The sequence below is a fragment of the Pistacia vera genome, unplaced genomic scaffold (assembly GCF_008641045.1).
Source record: "Pistacia vera cultivar Batoury unplaced genomic scaffold, PisVer_v2 Contig195, whole genome shotgun sequence".
Lineage (NCBI taxonomy): Eukaryota > Viridiplantae > Streptophyta > Magnoliopsida > Sapindales > Anacardiaceae > Pistacia > Pistacia vera.
The window spans coordinates 91,079-116,355 of NW_022195996.1; the positions used below are offsets into that span (position 1 = coordinate 91,079).

At 31.3% G+C, this 25,277-nt stretch overlaps 2 protein-coding genes across 2 annotated transcripts; one reads left to right on the top strand and one right to left on the bottom strand.

The window, feature by feature from the left end:
- Positions 1 to 2,510: 2,510 nt before the first annotated feature.
- Positions 2,511 to 4,807, bottom strand: LOC116127792 (calcineurin B-like protein 4). Its single transcript, XM_031413448.1, has 8 exons — positions 4,668 to 4,807; positions 3,901 to 3,983; positions 3,751 to 3,810; positions 3,501 to 3,609; positions 3,255 to 3,307; positions 3,040 to 3,120; positions 2,843 to 2,955; positions 2,511 to 2,673 (listed from the first exon to the last, which is right to left on the bottom strand). The coding sequence occupies exons 1-8, from the start codon at positions 4,744 to 4,746 to the stop codon at positions 2,610 to 2,612; spliced, it is 642 nt and encodes a 213-aa protein (XP_031269308.1). The 5' UTR covers positions 4,747 to 4,807; the 3' UTR covers positions 2,511 to 2,609.
- A 19,195-nt stretch (positions 4,808 to 24,002) lies between these two features.
- Positions 24,003 to 25,271, top strand: LOC116127824 (pentatricopeptide repeat-containing protein At3g49240, mitochondrial-like). The gene has a single exon (XM_031413488.1). The coding sequence runs from the start codon at positions 24,057 to 24,059 to the stop codon at positions 25,269 to 25,271; it is 1,215 nt and encodes a 404-aa protein (XP_031269348.1). The 5' UTR covers positions 24,003 to 24,056.
- The last annotated feature ends 6 nt before the right edge of the window (positions 25,272 to 25,277 follow it).

A 25,277-nucleotide genomic window follows, 5' to 3' on the forward strand; every position in this document is an offset into this window, starting at 1 on the left:
TGAGATAGGCCATAATTTACAATATGACCATAGTTCTTATTTGATAGAATTTAACAGAAAATTAGAAAGCCTTTTTTCTTTATATCAGAGTAGGCACATTAAAGCGTCCAACACCAACAGAGACGAACAGTAGGACCCTGATGAAGACCAAGGATGGCAGGGAAAAGCATATGGAGGTTTGTGGAACATGACAGTGGTGGTGGTGGAAGTAGTAGCTTGTACAAATAACTTGGACCAAATTAGTTGTATTGGTACCTACAAATGGACATGTCCTACATGACCACGAAGGAGAAGTGTGAGATGAATGTGCTTCAATGGTGGAACCACAATGCAATTCAATTCCCTATAGTAGCCAAAATGGCATGTGACATTCTATCTGTGCCAACTTCAACAATTGCATCCGAGTCAGCATTCTCAATTAGTGACAGCATTGCTGAAGAGAGAAGATGTTCTTTAACCAATGAGACGGTTGAAGTCATAACATGTTTACAAGATTGGACTTATGCGGACATAAGAGATTAGCAGCACCCTGAAGATCCTAAACTACTCAACCTCTTCAGAAACACAAATTTGGAGGATGAAAATTAATAATTTAATCAAATCAAATTTATTTAATTGTTTATTTGTGAAGTGTAATTGTGTGAATATTATATTTATGTTAAAACCTAAAATTAAATTATTATTATCTCCTTAAAGTTTAAATTAAAAACAACCTAAATCTATAACCATTTAAAAAATTTACAAATTACCCCTAAAAATTACATGAAACCCCCTATATAATTTTGATTAAGTTCCTAAATAGATAAAAAAAAAAAAAAAAAAAATATAGGAGGTAAATGAAATTATTTAGGTCTATGGATGGGTCCTATGTCCCTAATATTTTTCATGGGCCTGGGACCGGTCCCAAACCCATGAAAGACTGGTCCCAAATGGGACTAATCCCTATCGGGCAAAACTCGAGCCCGGTTAGGTCCGGTCCCTACCCAGTTTTGTTTCAATAGATTCTACTGAAGTTGATCATGGAATTCAAAGAGTAGCCATGACTAGCTTAAGGGAATCAATTCAACATCCTCCTCTTCATCTTCATCATCTGAAGTAACTGAAATTTCCACAATTTCATCTTCTGAAGTATCCAAAATTTCCGTAGGTTTTTATTTGATTTTAACCATCACTTGTTAAAATTAAAAAACTCACGAATTAAATTGTGAAGCTCTATTTTTTGGTTTAACATAGGAGTGAAAATGTAGTAAATTTCTTGACTTAAAGCATCTCCAATGATGCTCTTTATTTTAAAAAGCATATTTCATATAAATAAAGAACAAAATTTTTATTCAAATCTAATAGATTCTTTAAATTTAATGAATATGCTTTTTATTTTCAAGAATGAGACTTAATTTGAGAAAAAATTAATAAATAAAATACATAGAAACTTGTAATTTATTAAATAAAATTATGATAAAAAGTGAAATCTAACTATCTAAATATGAAAAGTCAAACTCACTCTTTAATTTATATTTAAATGATAAAAAGTCTATTGAACTCTTGTTATTATGGATATATCATTTATAATAAAGAGTTTGAATCATATAAAGAGTCTTTTATAAATGCTTTTAGTCTTATATTTAAATTTCAAAAATTTGTCCAACCCAGCCGATCAAAATTAGATTGGTTTGAAATGGTTTTGAACAATTTAGAAGGATTTTGAATATTAACACCGGTTCTCAAGTGGAATGGACCACACCAAACAGACCATGGCTTCCAAGTCAGCTGCGCTAATACAGGCCCAATTTAACATCTTGGGCCACCTTATATATGGGCTACTCAAATTGGGCCAACCATAAGCTAAATCTAGATCCAACCAAAGTAGGTGCAAAATACACAATTAACTCCCAATATTTCCACAAAACTTCATAAAACTTATAGCATTCTAATCTTTTATCAATACATTTTGGCCAGGAGGAGAACATTTTTGGATGCAACATCAGCTCCTGTCTTCTACATGAAGGAGTTACTACATCCCGATACCGATAATGAAACGGGGTTGGGGAGCATAAAACATCACACTTGTAATATACGACATCAACTAATAACACAAATGTCAAAGTCATTCCCAAGTCAAATTTATGTTGTCAACAAAAATATATTGCAAGTCTAGAAGCATAAAAACTGTCCTTTGATTTTACGTTAAGATAAATCAAACAGATTCTGCAACTCTGGGAGGAATCACTTTAGAATACTAAAAACAACCCCTTTATTAAATATGAAGAACAAGAATGGGATTGAAAATTTACCTCTTCAAAGGCACAAAGCATCATAATTACAAAACTTCTGATGCTGAAACCAGATGCAAATAAACATCACCTATATACAGTTAGTTTCTACCAGCAAAACAGTACCAGTACCTGCTAACATCGCAAAACAAAGCAGTCATGGATAAGGTCTTGTAGCTTGGCTGTGCTTTAGGAGACTTACACTTGATTTCCTCTAAGATTGCTTCTAGTTCTTCCAGTGGAGCATAGATATGAAACCATGTGGAATCTAAGTTCGCTTGTAGATTATGTTCATCTCAAAAAGCAACAATGTCGATGCATTTTAGATATGATATGAACCTAGACTTCTGAATCTTCAACTTCAGTACTTATCACAAAGCTGGGAAATGCCAAGGTTATGTCCCTGGAGAACAAGAAAATGGCATGTTACTGTTCTAAAAATGAACTTTTTTCAAGGAAAATGGACTTGAAGTAAACTTAATTCTATGATTTCATGCCTACTTGGTGATATACGCAGTTCATCGCTTAATTTTTAATCAGTTTTACAAAAGCACAAACAAGTTAAGACTTACTTCAAATATGGAAGAGTCATGTTCTTTATCAGAGAGGGGTTCTTAGACACAAACTCTTTCCATTCTTCTAGATCAATTTTTCCATCACCTTTTGTATCGGCATCACTAAAGGTCTGCGAAAAAAGACAAAGTTCAGGACTGGAGGAGGACCAAATAAGCATGAAATAGTGTAGCTGAAAGGGTTGAGTTATCTGAACCTTATTCACAATAGTTTCAATGAAATCATCTGAAAGTACGAGATCTGATTCATGCAGTAGCGCCAAAACCATCTCCTTCAACTGTCAAGTGATATCGAATTATAAGCTTAAGTTGCTGAATGCAAATTTTGGATGCACATTCTAGAAGCCTTTACCGTATTACAAGGGCCACATATATAAAAGAAACTATAATGGTAAGTGTTTGATATATTTACCTCGTCCCACTCAATGAAACCAGTCTGCCTTAGATCATACAATCTGAAAGCAACTGCAAAAGCATTTTTGCAAATTTAGTAGGTATTTAAGAAGCACAGAAATCTTCTAGTGTTTATGAGATTTTTCAGTTTAACCTCAAGAAATATTCGTACAAAAGAAGGAGAGGTTAGTAGAATGCATAGGAGATGATACATTTCCAACACAGAAATACTTGCAAGAATTCTGTGATAGAGAAATGATCTTACATGCAATTTTGTCCTCCACAGGTGCGTTTGGATGAAAGATGCCCAACGATCGAACAAATTCCCCAAACTCGATGACCCCATTGCGCTTGACATCAAACAGATCAAAGATCTACAAAAGAAAAATACACAAAAATTAATGTAAAACAGTATTCACATCAGTGCAGAATATGACGGCGGTTTTTGCTGTTAAAATAGTTATTGATATACAAGTATAGATCAATATCCATGACTAGGAGGCAGCTATAAACACCCTGTCAGCGAAAAGATTCCTCCTATTTCTGTTCCTGAAGAGTGCAAGCTGAAGCTCTTCCTGCTTATAAGAACCAAATACAATTACCTTTCTTTAGAATGAAGTCCACCTTAAAACCTTTCAACTTAAAATTAGTAATAAGAAATATACCTTGTGAATTAGCCCATCATCAATTATTGAACTGCTTAATTTCTTAAACAGCTCATACAAGGCCTCTACTTCGCTAACAGTGACTGTAAAGAAGAGGAAAGACATTGTATTTTCAAAATCAGTCTCAAGGAATATTGTTAGGTGATTCCAAACAGAAAGGAATCAGCAAGATAATCATATTGAGCAGCAAACTCGAGGCTGAAACTGGGCAAATTAACTAGTTAAAATTGTATCACAAGATCTGTAACTTCCATATAATTAAGCCAGGCTCTCCATTTTGTTCATGTCTTAATATGCCACATATGATGTGAATGTCATCTTTCTATATTTCAATGCCAGTGAACTCATGTTTGTTTCTAATAATATCTAATCTGATTTAATAATTTAACCAACCCAATTAAGATATTCCAAAAGCTGCAACAGACTAGGCTCACTACTATCTGACAGTAGCATCACTTCATTCAAGTCAAGTTTTACTCTGAGATTTTTCCTTCCCACTCAAATGCCAAAAAGTGAACATATTTCAAGAACCAAGTAAACTAATTCACTATTTTACTTTAAAGAAATCAATTTCAAGGTGCAGGTGTCATGAATTATGTACCGTTCTAACTTTAAGGAGAATATATGCTTTGTTATCACTTTAATAACAATTAGAGAATGATACTGAGAGACATAATGCAGGATATAAGCAAACAGATTTAATTAAGCACAGGCAAAATAAGTTGGAAAAGTAGCAAGAATTGTACAGGTGAGGGATAATGACTGACAAGGTGTTTCAGCAGCAAGAACAGTAGGCTCCTCATAACCAGGCGGTCGTCTACTTTTTTTGGTCAAGACACAACCCATGAGAAGAGCTAGCACAATTCATCCACAAAACATTTGACAATCACTACTACTCATAAGTTCACCACCTGCCAATATCCAAGAAATTTATATGTGTCAGCAATAATGCTGCACACTTACAGTAACATTATACATGCAAACACACATAGAGAGATATAAAATGCTTAACTGATTTAGTCACTTAACTCATTATGCATGCTGATGATGACTAAAAGCAGTTCAACAGAATGATTAGTCGATATAATAAAATGATAAAAGCAAATCCTACCGCTTATAATGTTTCAATTGAACTATCTGCAATACAAGATTTCTTGAAATTTATGGAATTAAATGGACAGAGGCACAAAGCTACTTATACATGTGAACAGGTAGAACCAACTTTTCTTTTGGACAAAACTACCAGGAACTAGAGCCTTATTAAAGAAAAACAAAGGCTTATCCCATAATGGAGTAAAAATCAGTTTGCCCCCACTAGAGTTCTCAAAAGTCTAACTTTTCGGGCAACTATGGCCTTTTCAATCACCTTACCCCAGATGTTTTAGAAACTAATCAGTTACCCCCTAAAACTATGTCCCACCTCTGTGAAATTCATAAGGGTATAATGGTATTCCTTTGGGAGAAAGGAAGCAAAAGGAGGGGGAGAAAGAACTCTATACCTTCGATTCTCTATAGATCAATGCTAGTTACCCTTCTGAAATGACCTGATTGAAATATTTAGTTTAACTTTAGTAATTATTTGGGTCCAAAAATCTCAAAAGTAGATTTACTTTGTTCCCTTAAATCCATCAATAAAATAAAAGAAAATCGAAAAACCATTAATCAGAAGACATTACTAGATGAGTTCTTTCAAGAAAGAAAAGACATCACACAAAGCAAAAAAGTAAAATATTTTTGAGAAAACCCTTTTCAACTAATACTATACAATTTAATCTCCAATAGGATCAAGCAACCAACAAGCTAATCTCCAACTTGAAGATTTTTAGGATATTTAAATATACAAGGATGTGGTGGAAATTTCAGAAACTCCCATCATCCCTAATAATTTAATAACAATTGAACCCCTAATGCCAACAAAGCTGATGCAAGCAGATTTGACCTCCCTCATAAACTCCAAAAACTATGAGATGATGGGAGTTTTTCAGATGCCAGTCAAGCGCTTATCAACAAAAAATTACATATTAAATTAAAAAAAAAAAAAAAAATCTCCAAATTTTTTTTATTCTAAAAAGAAATTAATTTTAAAAGAGACCAAAATGAGTTCATCTTGGAAACTAATTATAGTTTACAGATTTTAAGCTCTAGTTATTGAATAAATAAAAAGAAAAAACGGAAAGAGCAAGAAGCTATTAATCCAAAAGTCAGGAATGTCCCATTGAAGAAACTGAGATGTGTCTCTCAAAATATAATTTTTCTTTCAGCAGAAAATTTTTACATATTTTTTTTCTTCCAATTTTTGGCCACAGACCTAACGCAAGCTAAAGGCCCAGTCAAAATAATATAATCTTTTATTAGGGAACCAAAGTTTATTTTGTTTTCTTCTGCTTTTCCATGATTTTCTCAGCAACCAAACATACAAATGTGTACATGTTAAGTTTATGTTATCATTATAATTTTATAAATGCTTCACAAGAATCAAGCAATACGTTTTTTCAAAACAAAACGTTTCAGACTTCTAATACTATTTTTCAGACCCCAGAACGCATCTACTCTGTTTGGTTGCCAGAAAATGTAGGAAAGAAAAAGAAAGACAGTTTTTAGGTTCTACTTCAACGACTGTCATGATTTGACCAAAGAAAACCAAAAAACCTCTTCATTCATTTTGGTCAACCACATTTACATGTCACAAAATATTGAGATCTAAAACCTTCTACTTCCTCCCACATATTTTCCAACAATCAAACAGAGCTTCAACACAAACACAACTTTAAAAACAAACCAATTCCATTAACAGCATAAAATCTTAGTCGCTAGAACACGCAAATGAAAGTAAAACACTACAAAAAAAAAGAAAGAAAAGAAAAACTAACCGAGAGAAACAGCCGTCCGGTTAACTTTGGAGTGAAACAGCTGAGAAATACAGCTAGTTTTGTAGGTGCATAGTGTGGAGTAAAAGAGAGGTTTAAAGAAGAAAGTGAAGAATTTGATTGACGAGCTTCCGCTACAGAAATGAAACGTGGCGTGTTGGTGGCGTCTTCAAAAACTCCTTAGTTTCAGGACGCTTTGTTGAGTTTGGACGTTAAGTTTGGGTGGCCATGGCCAGCATTTATAATTGCACTTAACACGGATAGAATTTGAATTTTGTTAAAGATTTTATAAAGGCTTTTCTTGGACAGCTGTCCCCACCGTTTCTGCACACCTTTATCTCTGTATACTTGAATATATTTATTATATTAAAATTCTAATTTATTTATTATTTATTACTTTTGTTTTTCTTAGAGTGATACTACTATATGAATGCACTAATTTTCTAATAAGCCCCGTTTAAAATGAATCTATATATAATTCTAAAATTACCCTTAATTATGGACTTCTTTTATGAAATCATTTTAATTCATTTGTACAAGATGTCAAAATTAATTGATGCCATTGTAAAAAGATAACCTATTTCATGAACATACATTCATAGGATAACAAATTCTATAAATTTGAATCATATACAGTGTATAATAGGATTAAAGTTTTGTTGTAAGAAAAAATGATTTTGATGAATAATTTAATTTTTAATAATAATAAAGCTCTTAATCTTTACCCATTTAAAAAGTGTTGGAAGAAATACTAAAGTGGGTGTGGGTCTATGTTTGACTCCTTGTTAGGCCGAAAAAATCACCGACTTGAAACAAGAGAGAAAAAATTATTTATAATTGAACTCCTTCGGCGGGTTCGCATTATTTTCGGATACGTGAAAACTTAATTAATGGGGGTTGAGAAGACATTCAACGGGGCTATTTTGTTTTTGATTTTTTTTTTTTTTACTTTATGAGGGTTATTTAGCATCACTTTTCTTATAATTGAGTAATTAGAATTAAATTAAAATAACATTGTTGTGGATCACAGAATTATAATTTGTTATGTAATTATATTATATATATATATATATTATTTATATATATATATATATATATTTAAAATTCATTATTTAAGAGTAACCTCCCCAAATAATTCCATTAAGTTCTCACACAAAACAAACTATGTGTTATCTACCAAAACCATTTGATATTGACACACAACCTTCACTTTTGGTTTTTGGAATCTCATAATCGACAACATGTTCAATTAATACGAGTAAACAGGTTATCTACTTATTATTATTATTAATAGAATTTGAGGTGAGTCAGACTCCTCATAAATAAGGCTTTATTGAAACTTGTTGAATAGAAGATTACTCTCTCGTCAAGCTCATATGTTGGGTCATGTCTTTTGATAGACACTTGAGCGTGCCTAGTCGGTGTGAGACTCTAACACTCTCCCTCATAGTCAAGCCCATATGTTGGGTCATGCTTGTTATGAGGTAGTTATTGGCTCTAACTCCTCATCCGTTGATTAAGCACTCAGCTCAATTGAGTCTAACTCTGATACTATATAGAATATGAGGTGAGCTTGACTTTTCACCCAAAAGCTTTGTTGAAGGCAAGATTACCCATCTCGATCAAGTGTATATGTTGGGTCATGCTGTTGATGAAGGCTTAACTGTCTAATCGATATGGACTCTAATAATTATGCATAGAAACATAAATAAATTTTGAACTGCTATCATACTATAAAAGAGAAATTTTGAAATATATTGCATGTTGCATCATAGCATAAGAGTAAAATGGATATGCACTTACTCTTAGATTAGTCAGACTCAAAATTTTATCATGTTTTGAACTCATCAAACAATAGAGTAATCTTGTCTATCAAAAGTTCTTTATCTTAAACTCTATGTTTAGATTAGCATTACACTAAATATTAACTTATTTAGAAGAAAAAAATCCCAAATAAAATTGTATTTGTAATTACCATAACTCGTAGAACGTCTGAGGCTTAACTATCTTTAAGAGGATAACATTAAACAGATATATTTGTAATTTTATAAAATGAATTAAATATTGCACGAAAATTCTGGACGTGTTGAGAGGCACAATTCAATTTGTCTTGGTATAATATATGCCACCATATATTTATGGAAGAATTAAGTAGATAACAATTGTAACATGTGTGTTAATCATGTAATTATCTATTGATTGGGAATAAAGTTTTAAATAATTAAGTAGTTGAGTTGGTTTTTGGTCCACTTCTTGTGATATATACCTTTAATTTAATAAAAATCTTCACTAGTCAATGCATTGTATTAATGTCGGGTTTTTTTTTTTTCAATGATTAGGAATATATATCAAATATTAATGACCTAATTAATTAATTAAAATAAACTTACTTGTTAAGAAAATTGAAAAAAACCATTCTTTTTTTTCCAAAAAAAACAAAAATTTACGATTGTTTTTCCAAATCTTTGACTAGATAATTGTTATATCATATGAATATATTATTTTCCAATATATATATATATATATATAATAATATATATATATATATTATATATATATATATGTTTAGAATTGTGTTCTCATTGGTATTGTTGGCTTAAAAACTGGACCGGCTGGTCGGACCGGGACCCGACAGCTTCTCCGATCCGGTTCAGGTCTTAGGGGGTTTTTGTAATATTTTAAAATTATAAGAGTTCATTGTAATTTTATAGGGGTGTTTGGGAGATATGTCAAAAGTTTTGGGATTAATTAGTAATTTTTGGGGGTATTTTTGGAATATATAAAAATTTTAGGGACTAATTTAAACTTTTTGGGAGAATTTTGTAATATATTAAAATTTAAGGGATTAATATGTAATTTTTTAAAAATAAAATTGTCGCTGATGTCATCAGTCCAACCGGTTGACCTGTGACCCGGGCAGCAAAATAGGTTGCCTTTCGGTCCAAGATTTAAAACAATGATTGTTGCTGTATTAAATGCTCTCAAAGGTGGATTGTTGGCGAACGAGTCCGACACTTATTGTCCTTTTTTTCTTTTTTCTTTAAAAAAAAAAAAATTTTGATTACTATCATTTGAAATCAATAAATTATCTAATTAAACCAAAAATTAAAAGTAATTATTTAATCAAGATTATAAGAGTAAATAAAAATGAATAATGCATTTTATAACTCACCCTTGGTATTGGATAATGTATACCATAAGAGTTATGCTACATGTACAAACAAATTATACAAATGCAACCAAACATATTATCTCTAATTTAAATTTATCTAATCACATTATCTTTTTTCTTTAGTTAAATATGACAGAATGTTGAATCAGAACCTAACAACTTTCTTTTTCTTTCCTACATTTTCTTGGCAACCAAACATAGTAGATGCGTTCTAGGGTTTAAAAAGTAGTATTAGAAGTCTAAAAGGTTTTGTTTTGAAAAAATAACTTCAGGCTATTTATACAAACTAATCCCTACAAATTGTATGGCAATTCTGCATATTTGACATATCATCTATTCTGATTTTTTTTTTTTTAAATTTATTCAATCACATTAAAACACTAGTTTATGTGTACAAGTTTATATGAGGAGTCTTCGTACCATAGAGACTCCGTACCATATAAATGCATTAGCAATTGTGTGTTGTACGAACTTATATAGTGCAAAACGCATAACAAACCAATTATACCCTTAACAAACACAAAACACCTTTTTGATTTTATGGTGATTTAATAACAAATTTTATACCCTTTTTTTTCCTCTTGTTTTTATAATTGTGTTTTATATTTTCTAAATTCTTGAATTAAAAATAATTTTATTTATTTTCTTAACAAGATTATAATAAATTTATTTCATTATATGGGTATTTTATTTTTCTTATGCGTGGGATTAAACCTCCCAAAAATTAAGTTTCTAATTCCGCCGCTATACATGTAATAGTGTGTAGAACACTAGTAGCACATATAATTTGACTTTAATATTTTAAAATGTCACTAGAGATTTATGAAATAAGTAGGCAACAGTTATAATTACAATCAACTAATCTCCGAGATCTATTGAATACTTTACAAGGGTCCATTAAACAACCCTACCAATCCAATGAGACAGGTGGTCATTTGATGGAACTTGAACACAAGACATCTGGTAACCTAAGGTATACATATGGGCACAAGTCAAGTGGTTAATAAGTTGCATATTTTATACTAGGCAGAACGACTTACACTTACTCAAGGTTTGGAGAAACGACAGATTGGTACCAAAAAGGTTTCAAAAAGACAAACAGGTACCTTTTGTTAGGGAAAAGATTAGAATGCCCTTTGAGAAATATTAGTCTATTTTTTTAATTACTTTTAGACCCCTTAAGTTTATTAATTCCATCAAATACCCCCAGAAAAGAGTTTAAAAATTAACAAAAACACCCCCACCCACCCATACTTGCCAGATTCCCGCGGCCACCGCCGGTGGTAGCCGGAATCTGTCACAACGGTCTACGCTACCACCGGAAATGGTCGGTAGTTCACCAATCTGGCCTTTTTCGGCCAGATCCACCACGGATCTGGCTGAAAAAGGCCAGATCGATGAACTACTGGCCATTTCCAGTGATGGGCGCCAGAATCTGACAAGTATGAGTGAGTGGGAGTGTTTTTGTTAATTTTTAAACTTTTTTCTAAGGGTATTTAATGGAATTAATAAACTTAAGGGAACTAAAAGTAATTAAAGAAATAGACTAATATTTCTCAAGGGCATTCTAGTCTTTTCCTTAATAGAAGGTACATGTTTGTCTCTTTGAAACCTCTTGGATACCAATCTGTCATTTCTCTAAACCTTGGGTAGGTGCATGTCGTTTCCCCTTTATACTATCAATTTCATGTTTTATGTTATAATTTATTTTATTAAAAGTATAATGTTTTCCTCCGAATTAATTTCATTGTGCTCTCATGGGAAGGAAAAACAAAGCCATTTACCATAAAACCCATTTCTGAATAAATAATCCTTCCTTAGGAGGCATTTCATTTTTTTTCGTTTTGAATACAACTAAAATAACTCTTCCAGAAACATGTTTTGATGTTTTTGCAGAAACGAATCTTTAAATCTTTTATTTTGTAAAATATTGTTTTCGACACATTTCCAAATCTTAAAAACACCGAAACTGTTTTTCTATTTTAAATTTTCCCAGTATCCTCGACAAAATACATGTGACATCTGCTTTACCAACCAAATGAAATAATTGAGACTCCAAATTAATTTCTCATTTGAGCTGCCTATCAATATTAGGCTGTAGCCCGGGTGAAATTTTTGTGAAAAGCAAAATAAAATGTGTTTCAATTTATAAATATAACAAAATTAATAATTTATTCTATGATCTTCAAATTTCTTTTAATTTTATTTTAAAAATAACTAAAATAGATGATTTATTAATTATTATATTGGTTAATGTATACAATTTAGTTGAAGTGTAGAACACAGGTAAAACATATAATTTGACTTTAATAATTTAAAATGTCACTAGAGATTTCTGGAATAAGTAGGCAACAATTATAACACGTCTACACGATCAGTTGATTTAATCTATTAATTAGGAATATAAATAATAATTGACCCAATAATTAATATGTTAATTTTGTTTTTATTCCCCTAACCCAGTTGTCCTGGTGTTTTCTTTTTATAAAAATGAAAAAACAAACAAATTGGTACAATGGTCAATGTGACAATGTCCCAACGAAGATTGATGAATTATATTAAAATGAAACCCATCTGTAATAAAAATAAAGAGTTTATTACAATTTTCCCTCTGATAGATCTTAAAATAACAAATGCCTGAAATAACAGTTTACTCCTTATAATCACTCTTACATTAGAGTTTGAATAATACTACAAATACATCATTCCTATACAACATTTCTCATACAACATTGTATGACAAAATATGATTGGATGAAAGTTTAATTTTAACTTTAAATTATCCAATCATATATTACCACATAATGTTGTATGAAAAATATTATATGAAAATGATGTATGTATAGTATTACTCTTAGAGTTTTCCTCATTTGACTAATACATTTTACAGTCGGTAAAACTCTAACTGAATACTAAAAAACAAGGGGTAACTTGTTAGTTATGAATTATGATACTTAAGGACGACATTGTTATTTACTGATATCTCAAAAGCAAGATTGTAAAAACCTCTAAAATAAATAAAATTTAGATTAATGTTATTCCATCTAACCCAAATATCATCATTGTAATTATTATTGTTGTTGTTGTTAATGAACAAAATTTTAATTTAAAAAAAAAAAAAAAAAGCCCTTATTTCTTGTGATTGAGATTTTGAGAAATTGAGAGTTGGGATAATGCAATTTGCCGGCATGAATGGCTGGCTAGCTTTAGAGATTGCTAGTCTAAGTCAAAGGGTATCTCTTATATAGAGTGAGACATCATACACATCAAATTACATCTCAATTTGGTCCCCATTTTATCATATGTAAACGCTTAATTGGTTGTTTATTATATATAAGGATAAGGGATGATAAAATACCCCACAAGATCGGGACTTTGTGAGAACCCATTTCTATTGTGATAAGTATGTTGATTTGTGAATGGGGTATATATATATATAGGGTGAGTTTAGTACTCCTTACTTTAAAATTCATCGGTTTTCTACAATAATTTATAGATAAATATATTGTTTTTTTTTTTTTTTTCATAATATATATAATTATATATAGAGATAAGTTTAAAATACCCAAATTAAGTAGTTAATTTTAAAGTAAGGGGCTAGGGTCATATTTCTAAAACCAATAGGGCCTGGGGTAGTATTTTTGAAACTAAGGGTTAGGGTTTTATTAATTTATATCATGTTCTTAATCGTACTACAATAAAACTTCTCTATAGTTATAATAATAGGACCAATTAATTTTATTACTATAAGGATGTTATAACTTAATAGAGGTGTTGTTACAAAAATTAATATTTTGATTTCTTATTTTATAATTCATATTTTAGTAGTAAAATATTAAGATTTCAATTCATATTTTAGTAGTATTGAGATTTCAATTCAGCACTTCAATTTCCTACTTTTGAAATGAATAGAAGATCGTATCTTGGAACTAGCAATTATAAGTGTTCTTGATGGAACTGTAAATGCAGTTGATGCATGGTCAATTGATGTGAAACCACAAACAATTATCAATTGTTTTAAGCGTTACAAAATTAGGACCACCCCCGATATCAATGAATTGCAAATTACAAATGAAGTGGATGAAAAGAACAAAAGAGTCATTGCAGAATTGAGTGATCAGAATCAACAATTTCACTACACTAATCAAATGGATATTAATGTCTTCCTCGATCATCCAAATGAGTAACAAGTCATGTATGCTTTAACTAAAAAAGAAATCATTGCTGCAATCAGACAAGAAGAGAAAGAAAATAATCCTTGAGGATGATAGTATGAAAATACAAAAAGTTTCGTGTCACGAAACTCTAAACATGCTTGAGAAACTAAAAATATTTTGGCATCAACAAGAAAGTATCTATGATAAAGAGTTATTACGCACTCACAAGGTAAAAGATGTGGCAACAATTCTAAATCATAAATAATTATCCTAAACAACTTTAGATAAATATTTTTTTTAATCTTATACCTTTAATGTAACACACCATTTTTTTTTTTTTTGTAATATACAAATAATTATTACTATGTAGAGGTAACTTTCCTTAAGGCGAGAATAATAAAATTTATAACTTATTACAATATGAAGTTTATTCTTATTTATAACTATTTCAAATTGGGATTAAATTTTTTTATGACTATGTAGAATTTATTTCTATATAGAATATCACTATAAAGAAGTTTTACTATACTATAAATTAATAAATTCTATATTAATAACAATTGAACAAAGTACTTGAGTAATAATATGTTATACAATGGGCTGCAAAAATCCATCTTTAAAGTTATTAAAATAAAATAATAATTAGTCAGTCTTTAGGTTAATATTTTATGATTACTATCATTACTTTAATTTGAAGTAATTATCTAAAATTCTTAAGATAAAATAAAAAGGATAATATCAATCTGTGTATATTCTTTTATAAAGTAATTACGAAATGACATAAGTTTTGAAACCCACAAAAAAGATAAAAAATAATGTTAATGGTCGTTAAATTTACGAAAAATAATACAAATACATAATTCTTCCTAACAAATTTATAGGAAAAAAATTTAAAATTTTAGATTATTAAGAAAATAAAAAGACTTTAACAAATTTAAAAAACTTTGAAACTTAAAAGATAAATTTGTTAAAAACTTGTAAAATCAACAAATGTATTATAATATTTTAGTTAACTGTGATTTTGATTTTATTTTATAAGATTGACTTTTTACATATGAAGATTATTTCATATTTTTCTGGATTCTTCGAAGTCTAAACTTTTCTTCCTTGTGAAGTCAGGCTAGAAATAATCTTTACCAAAATTGAAATTAACCTTATCTTTGACTTAAATCATTTTATTAAAAATATATAAATATATTGTGAAGTCATTTTCTTCTGCCTACTTCCTACTTGCATTTGCATTGTTTATTTAAATAACCATGTTGATTCTAAGAAGACAAAATTCCCATTGAAAAAGATGTGAATGATTTGTTTGCAAGTTAATTAATTAATTATATAATATGCAAGAGATTACAATATATGTCATGACGTTTAACTCAACCTTCTCCTTTTATTTATGTTATGCTATACCTATTACCTCATACATTGACATTGGTATATTATAATTAATTTGGAGTTTAAATATATAGATCATAACTTATTTTAGTGATTAACGAATAACGACTAGGATGCTACCTAGGTGGCTAAACTCTTTTGGAATTGTCAATTTAGATATTGTTTTTTAATGTAATGTAGTAAGACTTTGTACAATTAATAATTAATATATAAGCAGAACTTCTCTATAGTAATACTCTATATAAGAATAACTTCTATGTAGTACTTGGGCCAGTTATAAATAAAAATAAATTTCACATTGTAATAAGTTATAATTTTTTTAAGTCTCGTCTTAAGGAATTTGTCTCTACATAGTAGTATATATATTGCAAAAATATATACTATGCTTTAACCACCACTGGGTGGCACAACGGTTAACTAGGATTCTTGTGTGTATTACTCAAGGAGTTATGAGTTCGATCCACCTAGACTGCTAATAGAGGTAGCCACTGAGGGGATTTACCTGGTTGTCAACTTCAAGGCTTTGAGGGATTAGTTGAGGTGCACACAAGTTGGTCCGGATACTCTCGGTTATATATATAACATTAAAGATTAAAGATGAAATAGAATGTTTATCTAAAGTTATTTGGAATAATGATTTATGTTATAGAGTTGTTACTCTATCTTTTATTTTGCGGGTACGTAATAAGTTGTCAGCATGGACATTTTTTTTGTTGAAGCCAAAATATTTCTAGCTTCTCAAGCATGTTTAGAGTTTCTTAGTACAAAACTTTTGGTATTTCCGTACTATTATCTTTATATTATCTCTTTCCTCTTCTTGTTTAATTGCAGTAATAATTTATTCTTTAGTTAAAGCGTACATGATTTGTTGCTTATTTGGATGATTGAGGAAGAAATTAATATCCATTTTATTAGTATAGTGAAGTTATTGAATCTGATCACTTAATTCATTTGTAGTACTAAAACATGAATTATAAAATAAGAAATCAAAATAATACTTTTTTAATCAAAACAGTAATTATTGTAACTATACCTCTATTAAGTTATAATCTTCTCATGTAATAAATTTAATTGATCCTAATATTATGATTATAAAGAGGTTCTATCGTATATATGTTTGTCTTATTAAGAGCATCTCCAAAGGACTATTTATTATAACGAGTTTATCTATAGAAACAAGAGTTCAACAAACTCTTTATTATTTAAATATAAATTAAAGAGTGAGTTTGACTCTCCACATTTAGAGAGTCAAATTTCACTCTCTATCCTAATTTTAAATAATAAATTGTAAGTTTTTATGTATTTTATTTATGATTTATCTCTTCTATTAAGTTTCTTTCTTGAAAAAACATAGGCTCCGTTTGGTTCACTTTTTTGCATTTTTTAGAAAAGGTTTTAGAAAAAAGTTAAAAAAAGTTGAATTGGGCAGGTATTACAATGTAGGATTTGAAAATTAATAAAAATACTCCCTATGTTTGTCTATTTACTAAACACCCCTATAATAAAACTTTGAAAGTTAACAAAAACACCCCCAACCCACCCATTGAATAATCGCAGCTGGCCACCACTGCCGGAGGGTGGCCGGAGTCGCCGTGTCGACGTATGATCGGCTGGATCTTGCCGGTCGTGCGCCGATATGACCTTTGTTGGCCAGATCCACGGTGAATCTGGTCGGCAAAGGCCATATCGGCGGCTAGATCTAGCCATTGACGGCCAGATCTAGCCATTGACGGCCAGATTTGATCGCATTTGCTCGTCAACGACGGCCAAAGATACGACCGTCGTTGATGGTCAACGACGACCATATGTTGGCCGTCGTTGACGTCTGGTTACGACCAAAGACGGCCAGATCTTTGGCCTTAGATTTGGCATTTTCCGACCAGATCCATTGTGGATCTGGCCGAAAAAGGCTAGATGGGCGCACTACCGGCCAAATTCAGCCAGTAGTGTGCCATTATATCAGATTCCGGCCAACTTTCGACAGTGGTGGCCGAAATCTGATATAATGTGGGTTTAAGGGTGTTTTTGTAATTTTGAAAAAAAAATATTTAGGGGTATTTAATTAAATTAACAAATTTAGAGGGTTTAAAAAAAGTTGAATAATATTGGATGATATTGTGAGTTTTTGGGTATTTTACTGTTTAATTTTTTTGGGAATACTAATAATAGTATTCCCAAAAACCAACCAAACAGAGCTATATTCTCTCTCCTAAAATTTAAAAAGTCTATTGGATTTGAATAAAAATTGTATTATTTATATTTAAAAATCAATAAAGATGTTCTTTATTTATATGAAGGATGTTCTTTAAAATAAAGAGCACCATTGGAGATCCTCTAAAAAGTTTTGGCAAAAAATAAAATACACAGTCAGATGACGTGACATCTAATATTTTAAATGAGAGTCCAAGTCTTTGAATAGTGATTATACTTTTGGAAAATAAAAATTTAAAGTAACCTTTTAGAATTATGTAGTCCCACTATTGTAACAAATCTTTATAATTGGGGTCATCTCCAAAATGTGATCACCTTATAAATGATCTTAAATAGAAGAATGACAAACAAAATTGATAAAAGTAATGAGATATTACAATCAATTCATGATTCATGTGATATCTCACCATCCAAATAGTGCAACAACTCACAGTCAGTTGATTAGCTACCATGAATTATTTATGCACAACTTTCTTTATTGGGTATTGACTATTTCTATTTGTGATTTGGTACGTTTTCACTGTTAAGATTGAGTTGTAAAGAGCAAATCTAGCTTACATCAATAATTTGGAGTTTTGATTAAAGTACCTTTATGATGTGGATGATTGATAATTAAGTGTTTTGTCAACCATATAAAATTTATTTAATTATAAAGTAATCAAATTTACATAACTTTTCCATCTCACTCTTCACGCCAACTGAAAATTATCATGTAATTTGTCGTATATTATACACTGCTTTCTCAAAAAAATGCATCGTTTAATCTCTCTCTCTCTCTTTTTAAGTGAAAGACCGTGACGATAGATTGATACACTAGTCCCTTTCGAAGATTAATCGAAGTACGTATAAGCTAATTAGTATATTTTGGTTAAAAAAAATAATAAAAAAATTAAAAAAAAAAAATGCAAGGATATAAAAAATTTTAAGTTTAAATGCGTGTTGAGTGTTGTTACCTAGATGTAGTGTTTTCACTTGCTTGATACGGTGTTTTTTGGTGTGAGAGTTAAAAAATGAGAGAGTTTTTTGCTCAAGTGTTGGGAGTATAGGAACGAGGGTATTATTGTATTTAACTAAAGGAGTTGGTTAGATGGATATAGAGATTGGGTTTTGGTTAATTTTTAAAGCCCCAAATTTTTGTCATTCTTTAATAACCCTAAACTTTGTGCTAAAATTAAAATTAAGACAATCTCATGGTTTTCCTTGAAGGAATGGCTATAACATCATGATATTATTAACCATTAATGTTAGAACTTATAAAAATGTCATGAGTATTGTTCCTTAGTTAATCACATTTAAAGTTTGAATTAAATATGGTATTAATATATTGGAAAATGATAGAGCCACCGAAGGTTACGTATCGAATCTGTGCACCAAATGACGTGACAAAATCCTGACCGTTTATTGATATTAACTGATAATAAATCAATAGTTAATATTTTGTCACGTCATTCGGTGTACATATTCGGTGCACAACCTTCGGTGGCTGTAGCATTACTCTAATATATTTCCTAAAGATCTGAATTTTAGCATAAGGAGATATTTTGTTTTTTTAATAATATTTGACTTTGTTTTTTTTGCAAACACAAAGTAAAAGTTAATATTGTCAAGTAAAGGTTTTCGTTTTAGTTTGTAAAATTGACTTTAACAATTGAAACTTTCCCCCGGAATTATGTTAATACTAATGAAATTAAGGAATGTCAAGTCATGCTAGAAAACTTTAATCACAAAAACTGCATAAGATACTTTGTTAATTATACTTTTAAATGAGTAGGATCAATTTGGAAAACAAATTATACGAAATTAGGAAAAAAAAAATTACAAAGAAAATAGGTTGTGTTTGTTTGAGTATTTAGAATAGTATTTTTGAAAATGTTGAGTTGAGTTGTTTTTACGAGAATATGATTTGAATTTAAAAATGTGTTTGGTAAATTTTTGGAAAACTTTTTCTGAAAATATTTAGATTATTTTTGAACCTCTTACATTTGTTAATTTAGCTAAACACTCAAACAATAAAAGTTTATAAATTAACAAAAACACCCACACACCTATTAAATATTGGCAGTCGGTCACCATAGTCAAACGGTGGTTAGAAGTCGTTGGAATGGTACACCACGGACTGGATTTGGCCGATCATGTAGCAATCTGGCCTTTTCCGACCAGATTCACCATGGAAATGGCCAGATCAACAGCCAAATATATGACCGTTTCTTGCTAGATCTATGATAGATTTGCCTAGAAAAGACTAGATTGGCACACAACTGACTAGATCCAGATGGTTGTGCACATTTTGGTGACTTCTAGCTAACGTCCGGTGGTGGTGGTCGACTATCGGTATTTAATGAGTGAGTGAAGATATTTTTGTTAATTTAAAAACTTTTATTGAGAATAGTGTTGGTGTTTCTATTAATTTTAAAACTTTTATTAAGAAAAATAATTATTAATATTTTAAATTGAATAAAATAGAATTGGATTTTGAGAATATTAAAACAACCGTATTTTTTTTTTTTTTTTTTTTTTATTGGATAAGGATTGGATACTGCACGGCTGCCAGACGCTGCCACAATTAAAAAGATTGAGTGGGGTCACCAGTCCCCCCACTGGTCTCGTCTTTGAATTCATTCGTGAGCCAGCTTATCCTTTAACGGTGCAAGGACCATTTATAAAAACATATTATTTAAAAGGCCAAACGACTTACGCATACCCAAGGTTTGTCAAAACGACAAGTTGGTACCCAAAAGGTTTTGAAACGATAAATAGGTACCTTTCGTCAGGTTCTGTTAGTGATTTTCGTTTTATAATAGTGAAAAGACTAAAATGCCCTTGAAAGTTTAATATTTTAGGTTTTTATAAATTTCTAAAAAATCCCCTAGGTTTGCTAATTTGACTAAATACCCCAATATATATAAATTTTATAAAATAACAAAAACACCCCCGCCACCCGCAGTGCCAGATTCCGGCTGTGGTCCAAAAATTGCGTTACAACACAGACCCGTCGGATCTGTGTCGTAACGCGTAGATCTGGCATTTTCTGACAAGATCCGTGGCTGATTAGGCCGGAAAAGGCCAGATCTACCGCCAGATCTGGCCGTCGAGGTCGGAAACTTGCCGGAAAATCGCGTTACGACACAGACCCATCGGATCTGTGTCGTAACACGTCGATCTGGTATTTTTCGGCCAGATCTGGCCGTCGAGGCCGAAAAAGTCCAGACGTAGATCTGGCTTTTTCCGGCCAGATCAATGCGTTACGACATAGATCCGATGGGTCTGTGTCGTAACACAATTTTTCGGACAGATTCCGGCGGTGGTGGCCGGAATCTGGCACTGCAGGTGGCGGGGGTGTTTTTGTTAATTTATAAAATTTTTATATATTGGGGTATTTAGTCAAATTAGCAAACCTAAGGGGTTTTTTAGAAATTTTTAAATTTATAAAAACCTAAAATATTAAACTTTTAAGGGCATTTTAGTCTTTTCACTATTATCAAACAAAAATCACTAATAGAACCTGACGGAAGGTACTATTTGTCATTTCAAAACCTTTTGGGTACCAACTTGTCGTTTAAGCAAACCTTGGGTATGTGTAAGTCATTCTGCCTATTTAAAATGATAATTTAAACCGTGTATGGTCTAGACTCTAGTTGATTTCCGACTTGCACGTGTCCTACTTAATTAAGAATTATAAAATCAATTAATTAATCCAATCACAAGCTTTCCTCCCTATTACTATTAGATATTAGGAAGAGGTGGATTCAGAAATTTTTTTTAGGGTGGACCAAAATAAAAACTAATTATATATTAATATTTTTATCCATTAAATTTTTTTATTAGGGTGGGTTAAAATCCAAAAATCATATATATTAGTATTTAAAAAAAAAATATTGAGGATGGGCCATGAGTGGGCTGGATCCGCCCCTGGCATTAGCCACATAGTTTGTCACCTAAATAAACAAATAATATATATATATAATGATTTGATAAATGACAAAAACCGTTGGGTTTTATTCTTTTAAATTAAATTACCAATATGGTATTAATCCAAATCAATTTAATAATTTTATTAAGATATTCCATTTTATAAAAGTTGAGTTAATCAAGTTTATATTAAAAGACAAAAACTTATTAAAAATTTAAAAAAAAAAAAAAAAAAAAAAAAGGGTGTCACTTTCTTCACCCTTTCAACTAACGCTATGGTCTAATATATAATTTTAACTAAGAATTCGTTTTCATCTGCCTTTCTAATTGAATATTTTTTGTTAATTAAGTATGTTACATCAACGAAGACAAAATTCTATTGATGGGGAGTTCAACGAATTTGGCAACAATAAATTATTATAATTAGAAAGAGATTACACATATGTTATGACTTATGCCGTTCAACTCAAATTTCTCCTTTTGTTTTTATTATAATATAAGCTATCACTTCACTTTCATATTTAATTTTGAGCATATCTACAGATCATGGCTTGTTTTAGTGATTAACAGTTAGCTAGTTAGTTGGCTACGTTGTTTCTTAATTAATTAAAAAAACACTATTTTATCTCTCCGGGTTAGGGTAAGAATATTATCTCAAAATTCGGATTTATTTCATTTCGCTCATACGTCCAGAATTAAATTAATCTCCTTAATTCAACAAGTGTAAAAAATCCTATTTTTTTTGTTGTAGTCGGATGACAAACTCTTTAACAATTAGCGTTAGCTATACTTATAAAATCTTGTGTTTGAGTTGTAGGAGAGGTACCTATCATATTTGTACAATTACATTGATCCATTAGGTTCGTAAGGTGTTTAAACTTTAATGACCTTGAAAATAAGACAGACTCCAATATGAGTCTGGATACATCAGTTACATAAAAATAAAATAAAAAGTATCAAAAACCTTTTTAAAAATATCAAATACCCTTTTGTATAATTATCAAATACCTCATGACATATATAATTTGATACTTCTTTAAAAAAGCGAAAGAGTTTATTACTAAGGATCTCATATGGGGAAAAGAACTAAAGCCTCAAAATTCATCTAAATTCATGATTCATTTCATTTTTATCAGTTTCACAAAATTGAGCAGAATAGTATATATATTACTAATCTTTTGGGTTTGCTTTTTTGGGCTTTTGACTATTACTATTGATTTAAATAACTAGGAATTTATGGGCTCTTAATCCTAATTGCATTAATTTTAGAAAAGCATTCTAGCAGATTGCTTGATTGGCATACAAACTAAACTTTTAAATTTTCTCTCTGAATGGGCTTAAACCAAACATTACACATTGGGCCAACAAACTATACATACCCTATTGCCACCAAAAGAAGAAAAGTGATTTTAATCCTCCGTCTAATTGATTAGTATACGCCATCTTAATTTTAATTTTTTTGTTTTGACAAGTTTAACCTTAATAGAAATTACTAAAAATAATATTATAAATTATAAATACTCCTCTATTCTATTTTACATTTTGTTTTAATTTTCAACATTTATTTTTTTGTATAAACCCTAACCCTATATTTTCGTAATCATTGAAATCTTTTGTTTTATTTCAATTATTTGTTTGTTTGATGAAAATATATTTTTAAAGTTATGAAGAAGGTAATCACACAACAGAATGGATCTTAGTCAAAGAATAAAAGTAAAGAAGAAAAATAAATTTCAAATTATGAAATTGGGAAAAAAGGATGTAAACAAAAAAACTTAATTAAGTTTTAAGTTGGGGAAAAAGGGGTGGGTAAAAAAAAACCCTAATTACGTATGAAGTTGGAAAAAAAAAAAAAAAAAATTTGAAATTGGGAAAGTGGAGTAAACAGAAAACCTAATTAAAAAAAGAGGGTTATTTTTGGTATTAAATAGGGTTTAAAGAGGTTTATTTTAAATATGATAAAGATGTACTTAACAAGGAGGATACTGATAAATTATATGGGGGCTAAAAAAATGACTTCCCCCTAAAAGAAACACCCATAAGCTAAATAAGCCATATAAATTTTGAGTGGTGTTATTTAAGTTTCAAATATATTATTGTTTATTCCAAATATAATATTCAATTGGTGTTCTCCGAATGTGATTATTGAAAAGCATTGGAATGGGAGACTCTAGGTTATTTGAATTGATTTTTATATGGTTTCCCCTTTTCATGTTCTCTTAATCTTAAGAAATGGCATCAAACCGAAAGCCATCTAAGTAATCCCGGCCCAACATCGCATGAGGCTTGGCCTCATTACTCATTTAACAATCCATAAAGGCCCAACGCACCCGTATCCCAAAACGTCAACGTCTTATTCTTCCTCTCCCTCTAAACCCTTTTAGAACCCTATCTACGCTTCACCAAAACAAATTGCTCAAATCAAAACCCTAAAGATCAAAATCAATGGCTCTCTCCAAACTCACCTTCCTCACCCATCTCAAAACCCTAACCACTCCTCGCTACCACCGCCACCCGCCGCCGTTCATCACCTTCCGTTTCCTCTCCTTCGCTACTCCCGAAGAAGCCGCCGCCGAGCGTCGCCGTCGCAAACGCCGTCTCCGCATCGAACCCCCTCTTTCCTCTCTCCACCGCTCCCAGCAACCACAACAACAACTACCCCCAAAACCCATCCAAAACCCCAACGCCCCGAAACTCCCCGAAACCCTCGCCGCTGTCTCCGGCAACCGTCTCAACCTACACAACCGGATCTTAACTCTCATTCGCCAAAACGACCTCGAAGAAGCCGCACTCTTCACGCGACATTCCGTGTACTCCAATTGCCGTCCGACGATTTTCACCGTTAACGCAGTTATGACGGCGCAGCTCCGTCAGTCAAAGTACTCTGACCTTTTATCTCTTCATAGGTTCATAACTCAAGCGGGTGTGGCCCCAAATGTTATTACTTATAATCTTTTGTTTCAAACTTATTTAGATTGTAAAAAACCTGACACTGCACTCGAACATTACAAGCAGTTTATAAATGATGCCCCTTTTAATCCGTCACCAACGACTTATCGGATTTTAATTAAGGGTTTGGTGGATAATGGGAAACTTGAGAAGGCCATGGAATTGAAGGAGGAGATGTTAGCTAAGGGTCTTGTGGCAGACCCTGTTGTTTATAGTTATTTGATGATGGGTTGTGTTAGGAATGATGATTCGGACGGGGTTTTCAGGCTTTATGAGGAGTTGAAGGAGAAATTGGGAGGTGTTGTGAGTGATGGGGTTGTGTATGGGAGCTTGATAAAGGGTTATTTTATGAAGGGTATGGAGGAGGAGGCAATGTCGTGTTATAACGAGGCTGTGGGGGAGAATTCGAGTGTAAAAATGAGCGCGGTTGCGTATAATAATGTGCTTGATGCTTTGTGTAAGAATGGGAAGTTTGATGAGGCTTTGAAGTTGTTTGATAGGATGATTGGTGAGCATAATCCGCCTAAGAGGTTGGCAGTGAATTTGGGGAGTTTTAATGTGATGGCTGATGGGTATTGCGCGGAAGGGAGGTTTGAGGAGGCTATTGAGGTATTTAGGAAGATGGGTGAATATAGGTGCAGTCCTGATACGTTGTCGTTTAATAATTTGATTGATCAGTTGTGTAAGAATGGAATGTTGGGTGAGGCNTAACAAGGA

Coding starts and splice junctions, on each gene's coding strand:
- LOC116127792 (XM_031413448.1), bottom strand. CDS start 4,746: ATGGGTTGTGTCTTGACCAAAAAAAGTAGACGACCGCCTGGTTATGAG. Junction 3,610..3,750: donor GGAATCTTTTCGCTGACAGG/GTGTTTATAGCT, acceptor TTTCTTTTGTAG/ATCTTTGATCTGTTTGATGT. Junction 3,308..3,500: donor TGTGGAGGACAAAATTGCAT/GTAAGATCATTT, acceptor ATGCTTTTGCAG/TTGCTTTCAGATTGTATGAT.